Source organism: Cydia splendana, chromosome 14, assembly GCF_910591565.1.
Source record: "Cydia splendana chromosome 14, ilCydSple1.2, whole genome shotgun sequence".
In the NCBI taxonomy this organism is placed as follows: Eukaryota; Metazoa; Arthropoda; class Insecta; order Lepidoptera; family Tortricidae; genus Cydia; species Cydia splendana.
Genome location: NC_085973.1, coordinates 10531070 through 10558016, shown reverse-complemented (window position 1 = coordinate 10558016; position 26947 = coordinate 10531070). Strand labels below are relative to the sequence as shown.

Below are 26947 nucleotides of genomic sequence, written 5' to 3'. Positions count from 1 at the left end.
AAGGACAGTGGCGAAAGAAATAAACAGATCTTTAGGGAATGCACAAGTGCCCATTATTCTCATTTTGCAATCACAAGAAACATAAGGTGTATGAGTGCATTTTGTAAACAAAGTAGGTACGAAAATCATGTGGTTTTCAATTGCGAAAAAAAAGTCGTGTAGTAAGTTTATATTATAATGATCATTATTGTGTGCATCAGTGAGGTGTAATAGTGAATGAAAAAGTGGTGAAAATAGTGTACATCTGCAAGAAATGTGCATTCAACAAATAAACACGTGAGTAGAAAAATTTGACAAGCCTATTTTAACAATTTTTAGGATATGTTAGTATGTACATATATAAAACGCATTATCGCTTGTTTACATTGTATAAAATAATGCTAAATTTGCATTAGGGTCTTTCAAGCTTTTCAATATTTGATGATTCAGTTAGTAACACGTTTTCAGGAAATTCCATAATAATTTGTTCGTTGGTACATGCGTAGATATTTGCGTTATATTTTATGGGTTACCTGTTATAAATAAAATTATTTTCTGTTAATCATTTTGTGCGTAAAACACTTGAAAAATAAAACAAAACAATAAAACACTTTATTATGAAAGCCATTGTTAAATTTGTCGCAACTTGTAACTCACCCGTGGTCTAGTGGATCTCAAGGTGGACAAATGTATGAAGATTACTTGAACGTGGAGTGGGTTCGAATCCCGGTGAGCAAATAAGTTTTTTATGTTTAGTTTTTTTTTTTGGTTTTAATTTATTAGACTTGTTTGCAAGTTTATTAAGATACTTAGGATCCTTTTAGAACTTTATTTTATGTTATTTGTTTTAGTTCCGTGGTCTGTTTTTCTTACAATCTTTCTATACAAGTTATTTTGGATATGTACCTACGTGTAGTGTTATAAAACAAACTGGAGTTATGAATAAACTTACATTCAATAGATTACTTTTACACAAGCGAATGATTGCACAATGTTTAGATAAATACTTACCTACTTACTCTTTATATCTAAGGTGGACTTATTACCTACCCAGCCCTTATAAAGCATTTGTATTTGTATTAGGAACACCTGGGTACTATTTCTTGAAATACCTGGATGTTCGCTCACGTATTTTTTGATCACTCGCGCGGCATGTTTCAGAGTGCCTAGGCCTCCATTTTTAAGCGCTGACAGTGCATAAACGAGTCAGTAGGTCTCACAATAGTAATTTGAATACCATGTCTAATCGTATTGTGATTCGGGAGATTTCTTTTATAGGTACGTTAAGTCAAACGGTGTGTGTTTTATGGTGTAATTAGACGTGTTAAAATATTTTCAAAACATTATAAATGTTTTTCTTTCTTTTGTTTATTTATTTTATTTATTTATTTAAACTTTATTGTACAAAATACAAATAAAATGTACAAATGGCGGACTTGATGCCTGAAGGCCTTAAGTCTTTTATTAAGTTATTTAACTTATTTGTGAGCATGTTTGCATTATTTTGACTGGCCAATGAGCTAATTATATAGAGACAACGTACAAGTAGAGTCAATTATTATGATTTTAAATGTATGGATCGCATTACCGCTTTAGGTCAGTTTTTTTTATGTATTGGCTTTACCTGGTGATGGGGTAATGAGATTAGGGTCGTCTAAATGCCATACAATGTACGGTTATGGGCTTCTTATAGAGTGATAGTTAGACGTTACAAACAGCCGCGTGGACTGCCAGGGTTTGGCAGCGGAATGGTTAAGCGCGTATCAAGTTCGACTCTTCTTTGTCTGTATACTTCTGCGGTGGTTTATTGCATAGTAGGTTGTCGATGCTGCGCGTTGAACGACAGTAAGAGAGCGAAAGATAGGTATTATAGAGAAATTAATCGCGAAGCGTTATCATAAAATCTAACAACAAAAGTGCAGATTTTTCTTTATGTGCGTATCATTTGATTCTAATACTTAGTCAAAGTACTATTAACTAGTAATTACTAAATAAAAAATAAACAAACAAAATAAAATAATTAGTTGGAAAATTGAGGGATTTTAAAATCATCTGGGAATCATCTACATAAATGTTGGGATAGTGTGAGGCTAGGACAAAATGAGTATGTTTTTTTTCTTCCTTTTCAAATGATTATGAGACAATAAATATATTTTTTTTTTCTCGTTTTGATTACTAATCGATGCGTTGGCTGTCTGTAGAAATCAGTGTGAAAGTGTAATAGAGGAGGAATGAAAATGTGTGTGCATTGAGTGCTTATAGTTATGAGTCTGTGGTGATTTATGAAAGAGATGTACGATATGAGATGACGGATGTCAAGTTGATGGGTGTACCTTTTTGGAAAGGACGGATTGATACAGATAGACAAAAGCTGGAGGGTAATCAAACTAGATTTGTCGGTATTTGCAGGGGAACAAACTGGGGAGGGACGGGGATACACAACTAGCCAGAAAAATCTTATCGGTAGGTTAAAATTTCGACCCATTCAGAAGGGTAGGTTTTTATGGCTAGTACTACACAAGGTAATAAGACCCTTACGAAACCCACACACTCATATTGGGTGAGATATATCTGACACTCGACATATTTTAAGGGCCGTGAGCGTCTAAAAGGACGAGGCTCTTTTCAAGAGGTTAATTAGATACAATTACATATCTTATGTTGCTTTCAATATGAGGTATAATAATAATAAGCAAATATTTTGTTTATTTTGGTATTTTTTTTTTGAAACAAAAATATCTTTATCATACCATATTGGGGTATTTACTTATGTCAATTTTAAGTTTGTTTATATAAAAAAAAAAAATACACATCCAAACAAACTTAAAGGTCGGTATATTTTATTCAAGTATGAGACACGCGCCAAGAAAACGTGGTTGAGGGTGATAAGGCAATGAAATTGGTTCGAATTTTGGCGATGGAACTTGAAAGCTTCGTACTTATAAAAATTAAAGGTCTCTTCGTTTTGCTTGGGGAGTTTTTGCTGTCTCATCAGATGCTCTTCTACGGAAGTGTACGGCGCAATTCGGGTAGAGACAAGAGTAATACTCGACGCGGCCGGGTTGAGCTGGCAAGGACGGGTTAACTAGTAGCCTATTAGATTCACAACCTAATATCTTTGGTGGAGCGAGGTGACTGGGGAAAAAGTTGTCATGGTTCATTGACAGAATTCTGATGAACTAATTTCAGAACTGAATCATTAGCGGTCACCTAGTATTGAGACACACACTACACGTTTAGAAAAGGGGGGATATATCCGACTAATCTAGAGTAGATTGAAGTCTTTTACAAATTACTGTAGTAATTCATAAAACACTTAAATCGGGGGCGAACTGTGACTAGTCGTATGCCTATTGCCTAGTATTGGCCTCATTTTTCATTACAAAACACATATAATAGTAGGAAATACCTTGTAATACTAATGTCCCTTGCGGTCGCATATTTCGTTCATGATTCCATTGAATATTCTAACAATTGGAACTTGAAGCACTTGATTCCATGTTTCATTATTTATCAGATGCATTTTTGTTTAATTAATCCTTATTTTAGCTTACAAATAAACAAAATAAGCCTTCAGAAAACAACCAACAACAAATAGTATTGAGTTGACAGTGACATTAATGACAGCTCGACGTTCCGTTACGCTGATGCCCTAGTACAATTTCGAAACATGAAATTAAAATTCGTAAGACAAAAATAAATATTATAATAATTAACCCTCTAGATCCCAGATGTCTTAAATAATATATTTGATACTAATAAACATAAAATACTTCAATACAGGGACGATTTTCAGAAATAAACTTAAAATATCTCAAAGTAAAATAATGTTAACAAATTCGTACGTGATGTTTTCGAACGTTCCCTGCTGCCTATGTGCGCGTAGACGTCATTAAAATTAGCTCCATCTTTCTCTAAACTGCATGAATGAAAGGGACATGATTTATACTTTGCAGTAAGCAATTGTGAACGTTAATATTTAAGGAATATGGCTTAGTAAACAAAATGGAGCTTATGATCTTTCTCCTTGAATCGAACGTCGTTACATGCCACGAGGCTAATAACTTCTTCCTCAGTTCTGGTGCCCTGGTATTTTTGGAATAGCGTTTGTCTCTATAAGTCACTGTTATGTCACTATTGTGTCACCGTTTATGTCACCAATTTGTCGCCAATATGTCGCCGTTATGTCGCCGATATGTCGCCGTTATGTCGCCGATATGTCGCCGATATGTCGCCGTTATGTCGCCAATATGTCGCCGTTATGACCCTAGTCGCATGTCCCTAATAGGTCGCCAATACGTCGCATGTCCCTAATAGGTCGCCAGTACGTCGCATGTCGCCAATGGGTCGCCGGTATGTCGTAGGTCCCTAATAGGTCGCCAGTACGTCGCATGTCGCCGATGGGTCGCCATAATGTCGTGGGTCCCTAATAGGTCGCCAGTACGTCGCATGTCGCCAATGGGCCCCAGAATGTCGCAACTTGTCGCCGGTATGTCACTATTGGGACGCTAGTATGTCGCGGGACGCCAGTATGTCGCAAGTATGTCACCGTTTAATCGCCAATATGTCGCATAGTCGCCGGCTCGTCGCTAGAAAAAGGTATAAAAGGCGGAGCGGACCGTCGACTCGGATCATTCATTCATTCTTCAACCATCGGACTAGCAGTGACTCTGGTTTTCGGGCGTAACGTAATACTGGTAAGTGAAGTTACTCTGCTACTTTTTCTGTGTTTGTTTTTGCTTGGAATTATCCTGGTAAATTTAAACTTGGAATTTGTGTCTGTGTTTGGTTTTACGGAGACAATATCGTCGTAACGCTGGACATGGGATGTTGTGGAGTTTCTTTACTGCCATGTATAGGTTTTTAGTTATTGTGAAGTTTTCTCTACGCTGTGTGTTCTAAGTGCCGTCATGTTATGCAGGGACAATGTCGTTGCATGGCCGGGGCTTGGAATAGTGTCTGTGTTTGGTTTTGCGGGAAGAAATTCTCGTAACGTTAGATATAGATGACAGTGTTTAAGGGAACTTCACTTTTCTATTAAGTTAGTTTAATTTTGCGATAACTTAGCTATTTTTAGTGTTTTATTATGGGGTCTTTTTGCTATTTTAAAACCAGATCATTGTTTGGACTGACAGTTTGTCCTGCTAAGCATTCACTCCGCCTAACGGTGCCAAAGGATTGGATGGTTAGGAGTCTATTGCTTCAAGTTTGAGAGGACTTGGCGTCTCTTCTATATCAACATAAGAGACGAATTATCTCACTAGTCTCAAGGCCCAGCTGTTTAGACGGATGTGGGGACGTCACGTGCGCGTCATTGGGTGTAAATCCTGCCCACTGAAGTCGACAGTAATTGAGACTAGGTCTCCTATTAAATTTATTTATATATTTCTGTGCTCCGGTTCATGCTAGTGGTGGTTGCGGGGAAAGGCTACTGTCGTGACTGATATTGCACTTATAGTCTTTGTCTCGGCAGAGTTTTCCATGTGATCGGTATGTGTGTGTGCTAGGGTACTGATACTCTTATATACACGGAATAGGGCGACTTATTCTTATCCACCATGCCCGCGGGCGATAAGGAGGGAGTCAAATACACTGGCCTGTAGGTTGCCTTCTCGGTTTCGCCTGCCGAACGTTACAGCTTCTCGTAGGGACCACACTTGCGTATATTACAAAGCATTAGGTCGATGGTAAGAACGAACTATGCTTTGAATGTACTAGATTAGGGACAATGGGTAGAGTTAGGGTAGAATCACACACTCATTTTGTTGTTTATTAGAGTTCTTTTTTTAGTTCTGGTCTATACAATTGATATGGTTGATATATATTTCTCTTTAAGGGTTCATCTGCCTAAATCTTCCTAATTTCTAATTGATATGGGGATCATTAACGGCTTTATAAATTTTTATTTTTCATTTCTGGTTGTCTGGTGTAGGGACGAGGTACTGAGTAATATAATCAGGTATTTACAACATAATCTCTTAATTATCAATCTGGATTTAGGAACGCAGACTATTCTGGGATTGAAGAACGGTTTGCTTTAGGGAACCTTTGTCAGGCAAAAGCAGTACAAAGGATAAATTGAGTGAATACTCAATTTCGGCCTCGATTAAACATAATAATTAGTGAATAAACTCGGTACTTCGTTTATACATCTAGAGAACTAGGAATTCTGTATACATTATCAGTTCTGGGGAATGGGATTAAGGGATTAGCATCCCTAGCTTTTGAATATAAAAAAGATAAGTAATTATGATGACTGATGGATACTTTGACACTTCTTTTCATCATAATCTAGGTGCGCTTAGGTTACGAAGTGTTGGTCATAGCCCTTCTGGCTAAACTGGTAGGGTAGGTGTTCCGATTAATACTTGCAAATCGGACTAAGAGCTTCCAGACCTGCATCGGGCGTACGGAGCAGCACGTGTGATTAAATCACACATCGTTTAGAAGATGATAGTTAATTATAATTAATCTTGAAATGCTAGGGTGTAAAAGAGCTTATCTCAGGAGTGCTGCTTCTATGTTATCCCGGAAGCTTAATAGGTGTGGCAGGATTTTACCAACAACATTTTTATATATTTTATATCATCATATATGCTGCAATACTTAAATACATTATAGTAAATTTTACACCATCATTTACGTTGCACTAATAAATTCTGAATAATTTTCTATTTCTCTGAATAATTTTCTTTAGATTATTTCTTACTTCCATAAATAATTATCTTATTACCATAAATATCTGTTCTCAAAATCTAGGTAATAATAAATAAAGTCAAGAGTCCAAAATTTAGCTGATACTCATTAAAGAATTTGAGGTTACCGCGGTTCACTTCAGAGGGGTCCTAACCACTAGCTAGACGATCACATGGCCATATTTAGGGGTATATCTAAAGGGGGTGTTCATATTACGAGTAGGTAAGTAAGTAAGGGGGGGAGGTACAATCACTACTAAAAATAGAGTGCATAGTGTGTGTTTTTTAGGGTTTTTTAATTAGATAAGCTGCTAAAGTATAAATACTATTAAGGTACATATATGACATGTAGGTACTACATGTATGTGATTTACAATGTGTAGGCATATAGGTTTAGGTATAGTGTTAATTGTTTTTGTATCTCTTAAAAAATGTAAACGTCAGGAACCTATTGAAACATTGATGGCATTTTGATTTTTAGTTTTACTTTACCACACCCAAGAAACGCAACCCTTTGACACCTAACGAACGGAGAAGGTTTCCCGACATCCTTAACATCTCAAAGGACACCCGGCAAATATACAGTTGTTTTCACAGCCTCAAATCAAATTGACTGCCCGCAAGGGTAGTCGAGATAAATAATACATCACGGGTTCACACCTCGCGCTAAGCGAGCTCTTTAGGGGATAATAAATCCGTATTTATTCTTTTTATATCGCCCCTAACCCTTCGAGTAATCCAATCACGCGGCCGTATCGAATCGATTGAGTCGAGTTTTCGGTAATTGATGTGCATCTGTGATGGAATTGCGAGCTGGTGTCTTGATGAACAATTATTTTGGACTTTGTGTTGCCCCTACGCATACGCAACAATTAGGGAAAAGATTTTTAACTGTTATTTAATTTAATCTACTGATTCGATATGTAAGATATATATATATATATATATATATATATATATATATATATATATATACGTTTCTTCAAACAAAAACGTCACTTTTGACACTGACATATCTAATCCATATCGTTTCTAGATCTATGAATTGATCTAACTTAAAGTTCGAATCGGGCCGCAAGCTAAATCTGCATGGCATAATTTAATGACAAAGTGTGGGAATGCCATCATAAAGTGTTAAATTTCTATGAAAATATGACGTTTATAATGACACGCCCACACTTCGCTGTATTCATGTCGGTGCAGATTTAGCATAGACGGACTTCTAAGCCTTCTACGCCCCTAAGTACGAAGCAGTTTCGCTACGACCCGAGAAAAACATGCTAAAATTAAATTACTTTTTTTTACCAATATGTTACCAACTCTAATATTACATTCATACATAATACTATGTTTTTCTTAAATTATAAATAAAGGTATCTATAGCTCAAACTCACCCTGACGTTTTCCAAAAGAATTCCTTAAACCTTCATAATGATGAAGTGGATCACGATCAAATCCACCACTGCACACTAGACACTCCGCAAGATCACTGGTCCAGAGGACAGCATCCCCCCGCTTATATCCTCTGCGTAGGGGGTGGGTCACCCTCCCAATGTAGGGCGGGACTTGCGAAAATTAAAATTTAATAATGATACCTCTTAAACCAGACCTCGCTGATTACTAGAATAAACGTTAATGTAGAGCAACGAACCTTTTCATTGTTTCAGTCTTAAGAATCGGCTATATCTTAAATGTTTTAACCTATCTTAAGCGGTGGTTCACAGCCCACTAGTGGTCCCTGAAAGTACCTACATGAACTATAAAGTGGTCAATTTATATACTACTTATATAACGCATTTATTTCAGAACAGTTGGTAGTGCTTAGGAAAATAAATGTTCCGTGAACAAAGTTTTGTACGGAACACAAAAAGGGGCTGTACAGCCTGGGATAAAATATAACACACTATATCTGTACTTATATTTAAAAAAAACGTAGTTATTATAATTATTGACCATTTTAAATAAGTGATAAGTATAGGTATGAAGAAGGATCACTTATTTTAGTCGTCACCGAGAATACCGATGAGATATGGGAATATCGAGGAATTCACGAAACTCCTCATTAGTACCTATATTAACCATAGGTACTAGGACGTACGTCATGTTTTTACTCTCTGATTGCTTAATCTTCGGATCTACGGTAGTCGGTTATAATTAAGTAGTGGTTTACTTTGGAGATAATAACTTATATTACTAGTTACTCTAGTCTTGTACTTTACACAACTACCATCACCACCAGGCATTCAGGTAAATTGCTGGTAAATACAGCACCCGTTCTTCTTACATTCTCGTCGAAACCGAGATTCTCGCGAGCACAGCATCCTCAGCAAGCCCCGCCCCCCATTGTAGCGGCCAATCCGGGACGACCCCGCCTATCGATCCCGGGCGCAGGTGGCCTGGTAATAAGTCTGGCTTTACTATGACCATTTTCTTTTGGGATCCACTTTTGGATTGGAAAAGTTGAATTTTCGTTGTAGGGTTCAGTATGGACAAATACAAAAGTACGGTGTGTGTAGTATAATTTGAACAAGGAACTACCTAATACCCACGTCAGTGACGATGATGGACTAAATCTCATACAAATAGTAGAGTAATGGGTAAGATAGATAATCCAGATAATCTATATAGGTACCTAATAGGTAGGTACTTATAGGGCGCCATCGCCATTAGATCGCCTGGGGGCTTAGCCAAGATAACATCGACAAAAAGCAAACGAAAAGAAAAAATATATCGGGACAGATGCTACGAAAAGCCTTGTGAATTTTTAAATATGTACATCATTTAAATTTCTATTATCGTTTTCTATCAACGATTGTCATCACGTCATCAGGTCCCGGATATCAGGGTTGTTGTTGTCGTCAAGACAGCGCGATTAATTACCTACAGTATATGTAACTTTTAATATCGCAGTGTGAAAACAACGAATAACAACGTCAATAATACGCCGCAGGTGCACAGCTTGAATGTGAATTATACAAAAATTATGATTTTACAAGTTTATCGTGTGATAATTTCTGTTCGTTTGACCGCTTATCTATTTTAATCATCATCAATTACAGATAACATGTTAAGTACCTACTCATTAAATACAAAAAAATCGCCGTGACAGGATCGTACGAATATACCTAAATAAGTATAATTATTATAATGCCTGGTGGCCTAGCGGTAAGAGCATGCGACTTTCAATCCGGAGGTCGCGGGTTCAAACCCCGGCTCGTACCAATGAGTTTTTCGGAACTTATGTACGAACTATCATTTGATATTTGCCAGTCGCTTTTCGGTGAAGGAAAACATCGTGAGGAAACCGGACTAATTCCAATAAGGCCTAGTTTCCCCTCTGGGTTGGAAGGTCAGATGGCAGTCGCTTTCGTAAAAACTAGCGCCTACGTCAAATCATGGGTTTAGTTGTCAAGCGGACCCCAGGCTCCCATGAGCCGTGGCAAATGTCGGGATAACGCGAGGAAGAAGAAGAAGTATAATTATTATAGTGCCTATTTAAATTCAACACGTGGAATGCACTGATTAGTGATATTTATGCACTTTACTTCGTATTTACCTATTACTCTTGTAAGAAATAGTTTGGCAAGAGTCGTTTATTCTCAGTGGAAGAGAGAATCTGCCTTTTTCTTATAAGTTATAACCCAAAAAGAACCATAAGTTATAAAGACGTTCAAGCAGATCTTCTCAGTAGAAAAAGGCGGCAAATTTGAAAAATGTAGGCGCGAAGGGATTTCGTCTCATAGAAAATTTGAATTTCGCGCCTTTTTCTACTGACAAGGTTGGCTTGTCAGTAGAAAAAGCTTTTATTATTCTACCTGTTACTAAAAAAATTATCCAAGTCTGTTAATAAATATACACGGTGGCTAAAAAATAACTGCATTCCCGTTGCCAGGGAGGTTTTGGGGTTAGACTGAGCAACTTTTACCAGGGCTCGGAAACCGTTCTCAACGCTCAAACCGGTTTCGTTCATTTGCCCGGGAACGAAATGGATTTCGTTTCCGTTTGCGGTTACCGGTTAAAGAACTGTTCTTTTGAAATAACGGTTTACACCAATTACGTTCTCGTTTCGTTCTTGAGGAACGAAATAAACCGGTTAAATTGAAAACGTCGCAGCAAGATAAAATGAGTATTATTATTTGTAACCGGCAGAATATCAGTGCTTACCTCGAAAAAGCGAAGCGTATAGCTGCGTAGGAATCCTTTTGCGTCCTGCAGTACGCTGTGTGCGCCGAAATATGTGTTTTTTGTTTATTGTTTTTTTATTACTTTTCTACTTATTAATTAATTAGTGTATGTTTGTTACATGTTTTTTCCTGTTTGTTAATAAATATTAGTTTCAGATGTTTTATTTTATAATTTTAATATTTTTTTTATAGCAGCTTTAGAATGATTATAGAAGAAGGTATTATTAATTATTTTTATTATTTATTAAAATCAACCAATTATTTATTTATACAAGAAAACGAATTAATTTCATATTTGCCACCATCAATTAGCCCATTTGCTTGAAAATTAAAAAAACAAAACCGGCCAAGTGCGAGTCAGACTCGCGTTGCAAGGGTTCCGTTCGTACATTAGAAATGTAACATTACACAATTTTTAACAATGTATTTTTTATGTGAAACGTGAGTGAAAAACCCGTAGGGTCGGATCAAAAACGAAGTAATTAAGTCCGACTCACGCTTGACTGCACATTTCTAATAGATTTTCCTGTCATCTAATAGGTAAAGAACTATTTTATGATTTTTTTTCAAAAGTTTAGACCCAGTAGTGTCGGAGATAAAGGGAGGAATGGTCAGTTTTTGCCTATTTTCTTGAATGAGTACTAAAATGTTTACCCAAAAATTATAAAAAAAATATATTTGGATTCTCACAATGAGCTCTTTTATTTGATACATATCAACACGATTTAGTTTGAACCTTTTTATTTTTAAATTTTCTCATTGACCCCCTAAAAGTGGCCCCCATGTTTAGTTAAGGTATCAAAGTGGTTTTCCGGGTCAAGGTCTGGGTTCGAGTCCGGGTCCGAGTCCAAGTCCGGGTCCGAGTCCGGGTCCGAGTGCGGTTCCGAGTCCGAGTCCGGGTCCGAGTCCGGGTCCGAGTCCGGGTCCGAGTCCGGTTCCGAGTCCGAGTCCGGGTCCGAGTCCGGATCCGGGTCCGGTTCCGAGTACGAGTCCGGGTCCGAGTTCGGTTCCGAGTCCGGGCCCGTGTCCGAGTCCGAGTCCGGGTCCGAGTCCGGGTCCGAGTCCGAGTCCGGGTCCAAGTTCGGGTCCGAGTCCGGGTCCGAGCTCGGGTCCGAATCCGGTTCCGGGTCCGAGTCCGGGTCCGAGTCCGGGTCCGAGTCCGGGTCCGAGTCCGGGTCCGAGTCCGGGTCCGAGTCCGGGTCGGAGTCCGGGGTCCGAGTCCGGGTCCGGGTCGGAGTCCGGGGTCCGAGTCCGAATCCGGGTCCGAGTCCAGGTCCGGGTCCAGGTCCGAACCGGATCCGGGTATGAGTCCGGTTCTGGTTTCGAGTCCGGGTCGCAGTCCAAGTCAAAATCGAAATTCGAAATCACCAAACGTGAACTATGCGTCATTAAAGAGTTCTGTTCTAGTCATCATCAGCAGTTCCACTTCATCAAATGCGACAGTTTTTAATGAAAATGCTTGATTTTCTGATGTAAATACAAAAATCTCTATACGCATGCCTTTAAGATTTGAGGAGTTCCCTCGATTCCTCATGGATCCCGTCATCAGAACTCGAGCTTGACAAAAATGTGGCTTAAAAACTTAACTTGCTTAACAAACATAACGAAGACGACAAATCGCCAAACGTGAACTATGCGTCGTTGAAGAGTTCCGTTTTGATGATCATCAGCAGTTCCACTTCATCAAATGTCACTTTTTTGGATGTATATGCTTAATTTGTTGATAAAAACCCAAAAATTACTATATGTATGCCCTTAAGATTTGAGGAGTTCCCTCAATTCCTTATGGATCCCATCATCAGAACTGGGTTTTGACAAAAACGGGACCAATCTGTATGCATATACGTACAATCATAAAATAATTTTCAAAATCGGTCCAGTAATGACGGAGATATGGAGTAACAAACATTAAAAAAAAAAAAACATACAATCGAATTGATAACATACTCCTTTGGGATTTGGAACTCGGTTAAAAAGGATTAACAAAATTCAAATGAATATCTAAAGACAATAAATAATTTGCACGCCAGCATTGTTTTCTTAATTACGTCCACCAACATTTAATATTCTTTTTAATTTGCATACAAAATGCAAGGAGGAAAGGAGGAGAAGCTGCTAATACAATTCAGAGCGTTATATCCTTTCAGACTAGGATTATCAAAAAAAATGTGTACCCACTTATTTTACTTACAGTTGTCAGAATCGAAATTATCGGTCTCTTCTTCATTGAAAAATGGTTGACTGTCCGGAATATATTCATATATTTACAACTTTGTGAATCCATTTTAAATGTAACAAAACACCACCAACACCAACAGTCAAAACTCACACGCCCAAAAAGTATAAAAAATAAACAATTCAGTCAGCAAGCAGCACCGTCAAGTCAACATCGAGATCGAGTACTTAGAGCGGGTAGCCGGGTAATGTATTAATATTGTAGACGGCTGAGATTAACCGGTATTATATCGTTCCTCGAGAACGAAAACATTTCGTTCTCTCAACTAACCGGTTAGAAGAGAGAACTAAATTTTAAAGTTCGCGTTCCATCAATTAACCGGTTTATTAATGAACGAAATAATATAACGGTTTATGAACGATATTAACCGGTATATCAATACCGGTTCCGAGCCCTGACTTTTACTATGGAACCAACCCCGAAAACGCGAAAAAGAATTTACCCTCTCATAGAAAATGGACCAGCCAAAATGTATGAAACAACCAGGTTTTTTTTCGCGATTTCGAGGTTGGTCCCATAGTAAAACTTGATTCAGTATTCCAAAACCTACGTGGCAACGGGAATGCAGTCATTTTTTAGCCACTCTGTATAAGTATTGGGTTGGTTTTTAAATTATGTACTTACCTACAACCAAAATAATCATAGACCTACTTATTCTACACTATTACTTTGACAATGAAAATTACAGACAAATGTTCGCGTGAAAAATCTAAAAAGCCGGGCACTAATAAGAATCAAGTTTTATAACTACACACCTTTTTATGTATTGTCGTTCATTTAGGGTCTCCCCAGATATATCGACGTGCATTCGGCAAAAGCCGATAGGAAAAAGCTTTATGTCCACGCAATAAGAGCGAAAAAGCCGTCGACGCGTCGGCAGGCGCCGGCCGATGCGAGCCGAGCCGAACGACGACTTTTTCGCTCTTATTGCGCAGACACAAAGCTTTTTCCTATCGGGTTTTGCCGATTCCGCGTCGACATATGTGGGGGAACCCTTAGTATTCAGGGTTCTGCATTTGGTCGCCTGACATTTTACGATAAGCTACGACGACGTAAACCAATAAAATGAAATACCAGTTGATTAAAAAAATTATAAACGATGTAATTTATGTCGTATTTTTGTTAGAAGCAGTTTTACGAAATTATTATCCTATTGTCTGGCCTTTTCGAAAATAAATTATTACCTAGTTACTTTAAAAGAAATAAGCGTGCTAAGTTTAATACAATACAATTGCGTTTTTAATCTAATAAAATCAGTTCAATTATGAAGTAAAAACTTGGAGACAGTTGGACCTCATTAAATACTCAGGGCTAACGACGGTGAAGAACAAAAATCGAAATTTCCTCAGATGAGTATGCCCTCAGATACGACTTAGGTACTTACGTTAGAGGCTTAGGCCAATGAAGTACCCTCTCTTAAAACCATCCACTTCAGTAAAAGTAGTTTTTGTACCATGTGATAATGTTAAGCCAACTTACCTCTGGTCTTCTCCTTTTCAATCGTTAGCATCATGTCTATCTTGGTTGGTGATAGTCGTTCAATCCAAGCAGAAATGTCCTCCTTCCATTGATTGCGCTCCATCGCATTCTTCAAATCCTCACACATTATCTAATGTAAATGTTGATACTAAGTATAGTACTCGGTCTTTCAGCTGGTTTTTCTCGGCCACAGCAGCAAGCACGGTGGCAAAACCTGTAACCTGTGCATACATTTAATTTTATAACCAACTAGCGACCCGCCCCTGCTTCGCACGGGTTACACAAAGCCTTAACAAATTGTACACAACCTTCCTCAAGAATTACTCTATTGATAAGTGAAAACCGCATTAAAATCCGTTCAGTAGTTTTTGAGTTTATCGCGAACATACATACTTAGACACAAACAGACAGACGCGGCGGGGGACTTAATTTTTATAAGGTGTTAGTAATTAGTGATATCCTGCTTGGTCCTTAAATAAATCCTGACCATACCATAAATGTAAATATATTCATTTTACCTACCTACCTATTATTACCTAGCCGACCTAACTAGGAGTCGAAGTGGTCGCCATGGTGGAAATCGACCGGAAGGATCATCATCATCATCCCCTGCTAAACTAAATACCGATGCCCGTACCTACGCAAGAAGTAACAATTTGGCTAGCAAATAGTAATTTACCCTCGAGCATTCTGTCGAGTCTACGTTTCTATCCCCTTAACAAAACTTACTGTAACTTCAACAAATAATTTGAATACTAACCGCCTCGAATTGATTTCTAGCTCACGATTCATAAGATAATTATATGCAAAGAATCATGTACCGGCCGGAGACATCTGCGACTAATGCTAACTCGGATTGCGATATTAATGTTATACCTAATAAACGGTTTATACTAAATACAATACACGAACGACTTGGAGAAGGTCACGGCAAACTCTAATTTTGTTTATTGCGACATCAGTTCAGATTCAGGACACGCGATTAGTGTATGTACCTACTTGGTTCAATACTTATCTTCATACTTACCATAAAAGAGTGGTTATTCAAGTACTTTCGGGTTATAAGCTTGGATAAGCAACTATACAACGATACATTGATATATAACTAGGTATTACATAATCTTACTATTCTTACTTATTAGTCCAAATTACGGTTATCTGCTATTATTTCCATGTTTAGATAAAAGTGTTAAATAAAAAAACGATGTTAGGCCGAGAGATTATTTCATTATTTCCATGTTTATCTATGGGTTTGATATTAACAGTCAAAATGGCATGTAGAACGTAGTGATTATATGCTCTTTGATGGCATGGACTACTAATGTCACATAATCTAATGACTGTACAAGGGAGACAGTAAAACCTTTTTGAAACTGTGATGATAATACAGGGTGACATTTAAGTCGTGATCAGTAATATGTTTTTCTAACTCCATAAACAACGAGCAATTTAATGTCCCTACTCTTACTAAAATCAGACAAGATTTTTAGATTTTTTTGTTTATTTTTTGTCATTTATTTTACTTTTACAAGTGGCAATGTGGTATTTGAACAGCTTTGTAAGATATTTCAAATGAATAATTAAGTAGATTTTATTTCTTCACAGTTAGAAATAATGACAAAATTGATGTCAATGACAGTTCCGATTCAAAGAGGCGATTTAATTTACTAATTTAAATATCGTAATAAGCCGTTGTAGTATCCTAAATCCACTTATAAAAATAAAATAAATGACAAAAAATAAACAAAAAAAATAAAAAAAATCTGCTCTGATTTTAGTAGGAGCAGGAGCAGGGGCATAAAATTGCTCGTTGTTTATGGAGTTAGAAAAACATATTACTGATCACAACTTAAATGTCACCCTGTATATTTAGGACAAACTTTAGGGGTCATCCATTAATTACATCACACGTTTAGGGGGGGGGGGGGTCAAGAAAATGTGACATGTTGTGACAAGGGGGAGAGGGGAGTCACAAACTTTGTGACGTCACTTTAACTTCATCAGTAACCAAAATTTTATTTTATTTACTGTACAGTTTAAAAACAAGTTTTTGGAACGATAATCGTTTTTATTAGTTTAATTTTTTTTCATAATCAGTTTTGGGTTGTTATAAATTTACTAATATTTTGACAAAAAATTAATAATACTTAATTCGATTTGCCGATTTCATGAAAAAATGTGACGTCACACCAGGGGAGAGGGGTTTGCCAAATGTGACCAAGTGTGACAAGGATGGGGGGAGGGGTCAAATGGATGACCCCTTAAGGCAAATATATAATAATTATTAATTAAGTTTATGATGATGCATGCCTTTTTAAAATTTAAACTCTAACACGTGAAGTGCAGAGTTGATTTTTGGATAGCTTTTGAAACTTTTCTTTCGACTTACTAACGGCTGGTGTGCCCTATCAATTTTATTGTCCTGAAAAGGCATTGAACCTGCAGGAAAGCCTGGAGCGACAGGGACAGCCAGGAACCCCCGTCGCCGTGGCAACCGACCCGTTGTGCCAATAGATTTCCCCATTTTCCGGACGTAAAGCCTATCGGCTCATAGACAAACTCTGCGGTCTTTCGCTCCGTGAAAATGTAAAAAATAATCGTTTTGACAGTTTTGAAATGCGTTGAAAGGTGTTTATGTTGATTTTGTTAGTGATTTAAGTTTTACAAAGTTTATCGTGTAATAAAATTGGTAAATAATGGCATACAACTTCGATAGTGGTCAGGTAAGTCCCTATATAAAATAAGTTTTCATATAAGTTTCATTTCGAATTTATTAGGTATATGTTTTTAAAAATTCAATTCACTTATAACGCCGCGCAGGTTACCGATGCGTTAAGGTTCGGTCAATGTGGAAAAGACCGGCATATAACATTTATTGCAGGGAAGACCGTTATAGGGCAAGAACTTTCGAATTTGTATACGTCACGTACGTTGCTCAGGCACAGAAAGGAAGGGCTTCACTCCTGCTCTACCGACCTTCTTCACCTTCTGTAAAGTAGAGTACAGTACAAACGCAAGATCTAAAATCGAAAAAAGTGCTTGTAGACGGTCTTATCCACATTTACCTTACATGAATATGGAATAACAAGTTTTAGAAATGAAGACTAAAGTGTCCTTTAGGTCATTATTCTTACTATTGCAAATATGTATTAAAGAAGAGGTGTCAGAGTATAAAATGTTTAGCAGACAAGATCTATTGTCCAAGTCGATCCCAAGTTAATCCCATACATTTTTTAACTACCCGTCGCGCACCTGCACTACCCATTACGCTCCCCATCCCCACGAGCGTTTTTTACCCATACAAATTGTATTTCCTTAATCCAACTTAGATACATCCAATTACATTGTAAATAGTCTTTCAATTCGCTCAAATAAATGAGAACTCTATTTCAAGCCAGGTAGGGTGTACTTTTCGTTGCGCTTTCTATTTGGTCAATGTTAAGAGGGGTGGACACTTGTCGAGAGACGACAATTTTTCACGGTATTGTGTACAATACTAATCCGTGTTTGACATCTTGCACGAGGGCTGGTCGCAAAGCTTGCCAAGCGATCTTGCGGACCAGTATAAATATACACATATCGACATGTAAAACACATAGGTGTTAGGGACCTCGAGGTCAAGTTACACAAGCTCACAGTCGTGACAAAACCGTTTTGTGAATTGTTTGGTCGGTCTTTAGTTTAATAGCTCTTGTGTTGAACTATTGTTTCCTTTCATTGTTGTTTAAATAAAAAAAAACGATGTCAGTAAAACACACTAAGAACCCTGCTTACGTTCTGGATGCGTAAAAAATATTTCTATTTAGCTGCTTTACCATATTCGACTGCAATACAATTTTCGTCAAGCTTGATGTGCCCAGTCCAGTTTGTCTTTTCGTTCATGAAGGTATTTACCTAGACTTGGAAATACGTTTTTAAATGTATTCATAGGTACCTACTTACATTTGACCCCTAGTGTTACTAAGCTCATACAGTCATATGTGCACATATTCTCAAATGCTGACATGGGATTTTGAATAAATTGTTAAAATAAATCTCATTAAAAAATTGTCATCTGGAATTACACATAAAAGGGTCTACAAGAAACGACGGAAGTCCTCAAATAAACAAGATACTCACGTTTAAAAATTAGGGTAGGTTAAGTTCTAATTATCTCTAGAAAATCATGTCCGATTCGGTTTGATGAAAATTCCGCTGTTATACTTAATCCAAATCGCCGCACTCGCTTATAAAGGGGCCCACAGATTACCGAACGATTATAGTACCGAAAATTAGCGAACTGATAATCTATGGGCCCCTTTTTAGAGACAAAACGACGACAAGGTCTAGTTCAGTACAATTTTACCTCTCTTGTCAGGTCTGCGGTAGACCATGTTGTCTCTGTCTTTTAGCTGGTTTGTTACTGCACACCGTTGTATGGGGACCTTGCACTTTGAGACTATCCGCTGAAACTTGGCACAGTTGATTCTTAGCTGGTCTTGAGCAGATACAGACCGGGAGCCGTCGAGAGCCACCTCTCATTTAGTGGGGGGGGGGGGGGAAGTTCGACGCTGCCGCGCTTCACTTGGAGCAACATTTCTCTAAAACTATACCTATTAGGGCATGTAATATATCATTTTCGGATAAATTAAGGATGAGGAATCTAGTTTTGGAACAAAAACAATGCACTTTCTAACAAAAAAAAAGCATAAAGTAGAAAAGACTAAAAAACGTATTTTTGATTTTTTCATAATTACCAATTTTTTTTAAAGTGTAGCAGGAATCTGAAAACAAAAAATACAGTCGTAAAGCTACACTTATTACGTTTAAGAAAATATATAGTTTAATATACAAAACTGTTGTTACATGGGAGATAAAAAATAATATTAAGCGTGGGCCAGAGTGATCTCAATACAAAATATTATTAATGTGGGAAAGTTACTTATAATTTGTTCTACAATCGTTTATTTTTTTAGTTTTTCGTAAATAACTCGTAAACGGTAGCCCACAGCAAAAAAATATCTTTTACGTAAATAATCTGTTTCAGATTTCTTATAAAATAAGTGCTACTTTTTTTCGCTAAGATCAATATTTAAAAAAATATTGAGGGGAGAAAATAAATACTAAGGTCCTCTTTTTTAGTCATTCGTAAATAACTCGTAAAGGATGGCCAATAGCAAAAAATATTTTATCACATGAATAATTTGCATAAAATTTCCTACAAAAAAGGTTATTCAAACTTTATGACTGTATTTTTTTTTCAGATTCCTACTACACTTAAAAAAAAATTGGTAATTATGATAAAATCCAAGATACGTTTTTTTGTCTTTTCTACTTTATGTTTTTTTTTTGTTAGAAAGTGCATTGTTTTGGTTAAAAAAAAAATTCTTCATCCTTAATTTATCCGAAAATGATATATCACATGCCCTAATAGGTACAGTTTTAGAGAAATGTTGCTCCAAGTGAAGCGCGGCGGCGTCGAACTTACCCCCCTCCCCCCACTAAATGAGACGTGGCTCTCGAGGTCTCCCGGTCTGTATCTGCTCATGACCAGCTAAGAATCAACTGTGCCAAGTTTCAGCGCATAGTCACAAAGTGCAAGGTGTCGTGCACTAACAAACTAGCTACTTATATCTGATGTTACACCAAAAATCGTCTGTAATAGACGAAAGGGCCCATGATGATACTCAAAATCATAATGGTTAATTTAGTAGGTAGTTATTTATTTACAACAGACAGAGCCTTGAGATAGTTTTATATCGCTGGCATGAGGAACGTGCGTGATTTGTGTCCCGGAAAGCTTGGGGTGAAATGTCGTGACTGAACGCAGCATACAGAGTTTAATCAGTTTCCTAGTTAAAGTTATTACATATATGTACGGTTATAAATATAATTGAAGTAATCTCACCGTTTATAGACTGTGTTAGTAATTAGACGCCAATGATATGTCGAGGAAATTGACATCTAAAAATGATAGGTCTATAATGGAACCGGTAGCACGCGGCAGTGATTAGTGCTGATTAGTTTAGTTATTGGGTCTTGGGCCGTTCTCATATTCGATGAACATAAGATTTTCCATATCTCTGCATAAGTGCATCTTTAGAATCGCATTCGCTTTAATTTGCTGCATTAAAAACAAATAAATATTAGGGGACATCTTAATACACATAAATATCAACCTAGCCCCACACTAAGCAAAGCTTGTACTTTGGGCTTGTTGTCTGATTGAAAAGGCGAAAACGCCGAAATCATTAACTTATAGAAAGATAGTCTTGAATACCTGATAGGTAGTACATCATCAAGTTTAGCAATTTCCACACGGAATAATTTCGAAAGCTTGTCATGTTTTTGAATGGGAATTATAATTAGCCGTTTCCTAAATGAAATTTTCCTTTCTTTCGTATTAATTTCTTCTTAAATTTCCGAGAAAGTTTTCCAACTTTTTGAAAACTTTCGGCAACTTGCACAGTATCTGTAGTTTTGACTGTACATACCTAAATATTAGGCTACAGAAAGATAGTTTCGACTGCAATAAATATAAATTAATCGAGTAGCTCATTTGGGCTATCAAAAAGGAAAATGAGTCAGATAATGTAGAAGAAAGTTTGATTCAATCCTTTGAGTCAATTATTCGCATTGTTTTATTCGTACATTTAATTTAACTAGACACCTGAGTCGATTGTGTTCTGTTTAATACTGGAAGCAAGTGGTACCACGCATGTATAGTTGAATGCCTACAATTAAAGTTGACAAGGTGTCAGTAGCTCTATAATAATATATCTTTCTTTTCAATACTTACTATACCTATATACATCAAAGTTGATCGAAAGCTCAAAGGACTAGATTTATTGCTTACAAGTCTTACAAGTAGCAAGGACGTCTAAATTTAGGTCGAGCGATGACAAAAGCGAACGCGAAGGTACGAATAATGAATGACGTTGGATAATACGTTGATGTCGTCGATTGACGCAAATCATGAAACCGTGGTGGCACCATATAATGTAACCTAATTTAGAAAAGTAGAAATGAAAAACGTGAAAATAAGGTTTACATATGGGGTAAGAAAAACTATGGGACAAAGAGGGGCACTTGTAGGGAGTCCTCATAGTAATCATACTGTGTCTCATGCTCCGAGCAAAATAAATGTACCGTCTACCATAAGGGCACACGGGGCCCATGCCCAGGGCCGCCATCCGCAGGGGGCCCCGAAGGACAGACAGACAGATCTTCTATTTATTATTATACCAATCATGGTAAGTAGAAATATGTTGGTTTAATTAGCTTTCTTTACTTTCCAAAAGGGCCCCAAATTCTTATGTGCCCAAGGGCCTCTGCATAGTTTAAGACGGCCCTGCCTTCGGGGACTCATTAATGTAAAAATTGTAAAACTTCCCGTATAACTGGCTTCTTAAATGTCTCTTCTTTATATCTTCAAAACATCTTTATATCTAATAGATAGCGTAATAAACCATACCGACCATACTGTAACCTAAACATGAACGTGTGATGTCTGGTTTCATATCACCCTGGGACCGCTAAGTTAAATAATTTCAATTGATTTAGGCCATGTTGATATTTGCCAATCATAAATGTTTTGATGAGGCTAGGTATCTTGTTATTTTTAGGCATTATAATCTTGATTTATCAAATTATCAGTCTGTTGCAGTTTGACCAAAACACAACCATGACCCTGTTTTATCACCCGACTTTAAAAGATTAACTTGTCGTACATGAATCAAGTAAAATATTCCATTGACTAAATAATTCTAAATTATTGCGGGCATTTATAATTTAGGCGAGAGGCGTGATGTATGGGGTAAATAACAATCTGCAACCCTTTGTCGGGCGGGTATGATTGTTTTGTTGTGAGTATGACGAGTTAGGGGTGGCACCTGCGGCCACGGCGAATATTGTTATATTTTTCGTCTCATTTAATATATTCATAAAGTTTATTGATCTCTGATATCACAAAGTAGTATTTAATTATCAATCAAAAAATCTTAGTTGCTTAGCGGACCTCAGGCTCCAATGAGCTGTAGCAAAAACCCGAACAAAGCTTAGAATATGATATGATGAATCAATCAAAAATGTATAAGGAGGAATTATAAAAAGTACGTACCACAAATAAAAAAGGTAGGTACTCCACAGCAAGGTACTTAGGGTTACGTAGAAGAAAAATTAAACAGGGAGGTAGATATAGATATACCACAATAAACGTTCAAACTACACTAGGAATCAGGCTTAGCACTGTATGTTACAAAACTAACTTGCATTGAAACCCACGCTCTGTGCATGTGCAGCCAAGGAATGTGTCAGCTCCCAGCGAGAAAACCAACAATCTGTCAACGTTCCCTAAGAGTTGTCGGTGACACGTGCCGTGGTGGGCACGTGGCGTTCGTCGTCAAACGGAGATACAATTATAAAGTGTGAATAAAAAATTGAGGGTTCTGCCGATAAAATACACAATTTCAATGAGAGCAACAGCAACACCAGTATAAAATTAAAATTTTGGTCTCTTTTGTCATTTTCATACTTTTAAAGAACACTTTTCAATATTTGTGTTTTTATTTTACATACGTAGGTATTTGTGTCACATGCTATAAGGTTTATTTATAACAGCAGTGTTAAGTTAACTGTTAACACCGGTGCCAAAATTTCTATCTCGTTTCCATGAAATAGATAAAATGCCTCGGCACTTTTTTCCCTCGCTATGTTCTTAATTTTTACTTACTGACATTTTCACCAATCAGTTCAACAAGGAATCCACTCCAAGGCGCCTCGGCAACTGGCAAGTGCCACGCTGGGCGCCGACGAGAGCTCGCCCCCTGGAGATGAGGCCGGACCCGAAACCCATATGCGACATCAATGGGCACTTCCTACCCGGTGCGCCGCGCGGCACTTCGAGGTGCTTCGGGCACTTCACAGGCACTTGGGAGTTGCCTAGGAAGATCACCAGGAAAGTCGGTAAGTTCTCGAAAAACACCCCCTGAGGAATATTTTTACCTTCTTAATTTGTCTGTATATAGTAAGTGAAGAAACAAGTGATGTGCACCAGAATTGAAGCAAATATTCGTAATTTGTAGAAGCCTAAGTTAAGTGCCTTCCACTATACGATTATGAGTATTTGCCAGTTGCCAGTACTCCTAGACATCAGTGTCCGTAAAACTTCAACGCCTTCGCGTGCTAGGTAGTTAATAAAGTTCAATCAGAAAATATGGTACGCCATTTGCGACTAATGGTTTGGACTAGTTTCAGAGGTACCGCTATCAATAATAAGGTCGGGTGCTATTCTTACTAGCGACCCAACATTTAATAATAGCTATTCTGACGGAAGTCATAAAACTGTTTTAAATGTACCTTAGTCCGGATCCGGAGACACGCGAAAAGACTTCCTAATGTTACATCGTGTCGTGTTTCTGAGTAGTTTAGCGGTTGTCTTCGAACGCATGCCATTCATAATGCTTACTCCAATAATATTACAGAAACCAGTATAGGTCTGACATTTGGTTACAAATACTTCTTAAAGGTTTCAAGTTATAAATACTTATAGGGGATGAGCCACAGCAGACAATAGTTTGTGTAATAGGACTGTATTGCACCTCCGACCCTTTGTATGAATGTATATTGAGGTGAAGGTCGATCGCTGGTCCATTAATACTTACTTGTAGATATCAGTGATGACTGCACGCAAACCATACGTTACCTGCGTTGTTTTGGAAACATACTTAAATGTAAAATATGTTGACGTACGTACCTATTTCGTAAACATCTGCACAATTTTGAAGTCACAAGTTGGTATCTATCTATTGTTCTCGAAGGCACTAAAAGCACATTTGTTGTTTTGTTTGTGAAAAGCAATAATATGGAAATAATGTATAACTGGTAGAGTCAACCAATTGAGATTTTAAGCCTTAGGTTCCTCAGGCCATTTTAAAATTTTACAGTGACAATATTGAAGACTACAAGTCCACATTGATTTCACATGTAAAAGCTTATTACTATATGAAAATTATGAGCAGTCTTAATCGTACTTAATTCTTACGGTTAGCTGTACAAAGTAGCCTAGGACAAGTAGAATCACTTGTTTTAAACCAAGTATAAGAGAATAATCATATGGGTAGTATAAAGTCGTACCTTTGGGAGCATTAGTTGTCATAACTGTCATTAAGTACCTACTTGCTCTTGATTATTTTGCTGTTCTTTCTCCAGCCGAAGAGTTAGCTCGCGAGCCTCCCCCTGGCAGATTTAAAGATTGGCTGAATCTCCGCGTGCAAAGGCCCAAGGCCGGCGCTGCTGCCGCAGCGGCAGCAGCGCGCATGCGCTCCGGCAAGCGCTCCAAAAAGGACGAGCAGAAAACACCTGAGCCCGCGGAGACCTTCCAAGTAAGCCGCGGACGCTAGACGCCATTATTTAAAAAGTTATATTTCGCGCGTAACGTAGCAGAGGAATTTTGGTACGGATTGTCACGAAGTTTGAGTATTTAGAACGGTTTTTGTCCGATGCTTGTCATGCTTGGGGTTGTTTGTGGCTGCTTTAATTTTTAATAGCGTGTAATATCTACTTAATAGATTCGTTGCGAAAGTTGTAGGAAGAGTGCACAGCTTCACTTCTTATTGTTCGCCGCAACGTGCTAAGTTGGAAGCACATATATGACGATATTATTATTACTTAGACGCTCTACCTACGTCAATAATGGCTTGTCCAAATGCAACCATTACTGGCATACTTATGCTTAAACATTGAAGACATATTGCAAAATTACTAATATATAGGTAGGTACCTACTTTAATTCCATGTTCGAATAGCTATTCAAGCAATGTGTCGGGTCAGTCGAGTCAGTAAATTTTTTAGAGATATCGTGCCATTCTGTCCGTAACGTCCAAAGACGCGATTTCAATGTAATTTATTTCACACAATTATTGACGCAATATTAGTCTAGGAATGGTTTGTATTCTTTTGAAGGTTTTCTTAAACCTAATAATAAGAGGCAATTATTTATAGTTATCTACAAACAAATTAACCAAATACTCACTAAATATATTAAACCATCGCAAGATATGATATGTAAAGTACCTACCTAACTTATGCACCTGTTGCACATGTTGTAACATGTAAAAACTGATCATCAGAATTACATCCACATTCGTGTCATTCGTTCAAATAATATCCCTTACCTAATTTAATATTAGGAATTTCCATAATTAAATATTAGGAATTTCCATAATTAAATATTAGGAAAATTCAACAAATAATTCTTATCATTGATTTAGCTAATCGCAACTTAAACGATATCAATGAATAACGGATCTTCTGTCTGCAATGAATGACTGTCTACAGGTGTTTAGGTACTTTATTGTTGTATTTACTAGGTATTTACTGTATGATATTTTTATTCATTTGTTTAGCTTTGAAAAACTCTTGCTATAAAGTACTTATTATTTTATTGTTACCTGTCATGTACACCTGAGTGATAAGAACTATAAATACTCAATCCGGCATTAGTCATTAGCAATCACCACATTCCGATTTAGTAGGAGATCCGAGATAAATGGTGGGCCTTCACCAATATGTCTAACGGATGAAACTATGAAAGAAAATACCTATGTTCCAGAACATTGCATTGCATTGGAGCATTCCACGAGCTGTCCCGTACAAGCGCATTTTATTTCATATATTACAACTGTTTCTTCGGCGTTTAAAGCCGACGGTTATTTTTTATGTGCATATTTCTGACCTTTTGTCATAGAAAAAGAAACTCCTATACCTACATATTATCTCAGAAAATTCGCGTTTGTACGGGACAAACGGTACACAATTTCATCGAATGCTCCATTAATCAACTGTCATTCCCCAACTTACGTATATATTGTATGTATTCAAGGTAAGCTATCTGTTACCAATGCCAAATTTCACCAAAATCTGATCAGCCTTGTTTTGTTTGCATGATTGACTAACAAAAACATCCAACCTTACTATTTTGTTAAAAATATTAGTAGGTAGGAGTTGTTCAGATTTGCCGTATCTACTCTGGGATCGTGAGATTTATTGGACTATTATTGTGTACTTTCCCACTGACACAAATTGTTGTACCTACATACTTATGAAGACAATCCTCCCTCAGATCACATAATCAAACCTATCTTTACGTTTGGCACGCTACCTTTTAATTTAATGCATTATTTATTTTCAGCCTAAGCAATGCCTGTTCCACAAGCACGGTCATAAAAAGATAATAGTTCGCAAGCTTGAATAACACACTAGAAGACGTAGAAAACAACTAAAGTGCACAGTGATTTTATTTTTCACTTTTTATATTTAAGATTGTTATCTGATTGTTTGAGTAAACTGTTGTACATTTTTAAATCATTGTTTACAAATTTTACATGTCTGAACAT

The 26947-nt window shown here is 37.3% G+C and overlaps 2 protein-coding genes and 1 long non-coding RNA gene across 3 annotated transcripts in view; 2 read left to right on the top strand and 1 right to left on the bottom strand.

Annotated features, from left to right (window-relative positions):
• The window catches only part of LOC134796889 (helix-loop-helix protein 1), a 28464-nt gene extending 20237 nt beyond the window's left edge, over positions 1–8227 (bottom strand). The window contains exon 1 of the mRNA XM_063769092.1: positions 8069–8227. The gene's annotated coding sequence lies outside the window, so the exon portion shown is untranslated. The remainder of the gene's footprint in view (positions 1–8068) is intronic.
• The window catches only part of LOC134796819 (uncharacterized), a 250822-nt gene that overhangs the window by 173458 nt on the left and 50417 nt on the right, over positions 1–26947 (top strand). The gene's annotated exons all lie outside the window — the stretch shown is intronic.
• On the top strand, positions 17108–26946 carry LOC134797176 (protein Flattop homolog). Its single transcript, XM_063769431.1, has 4 exons — positions 17108–17296; positions 23303–23516; positions 24762–24934; positions 26743–26946. Exons 1-4 carry the CDS (start codon positions 17270–17272, stop codon positions 26803–26805), a joined length of 477 nt encoding a protein of 158 aa, XP_063625501.1. The 5' UTR covers positions 17108–17269; the 3' UTR covers positions 26806–26946.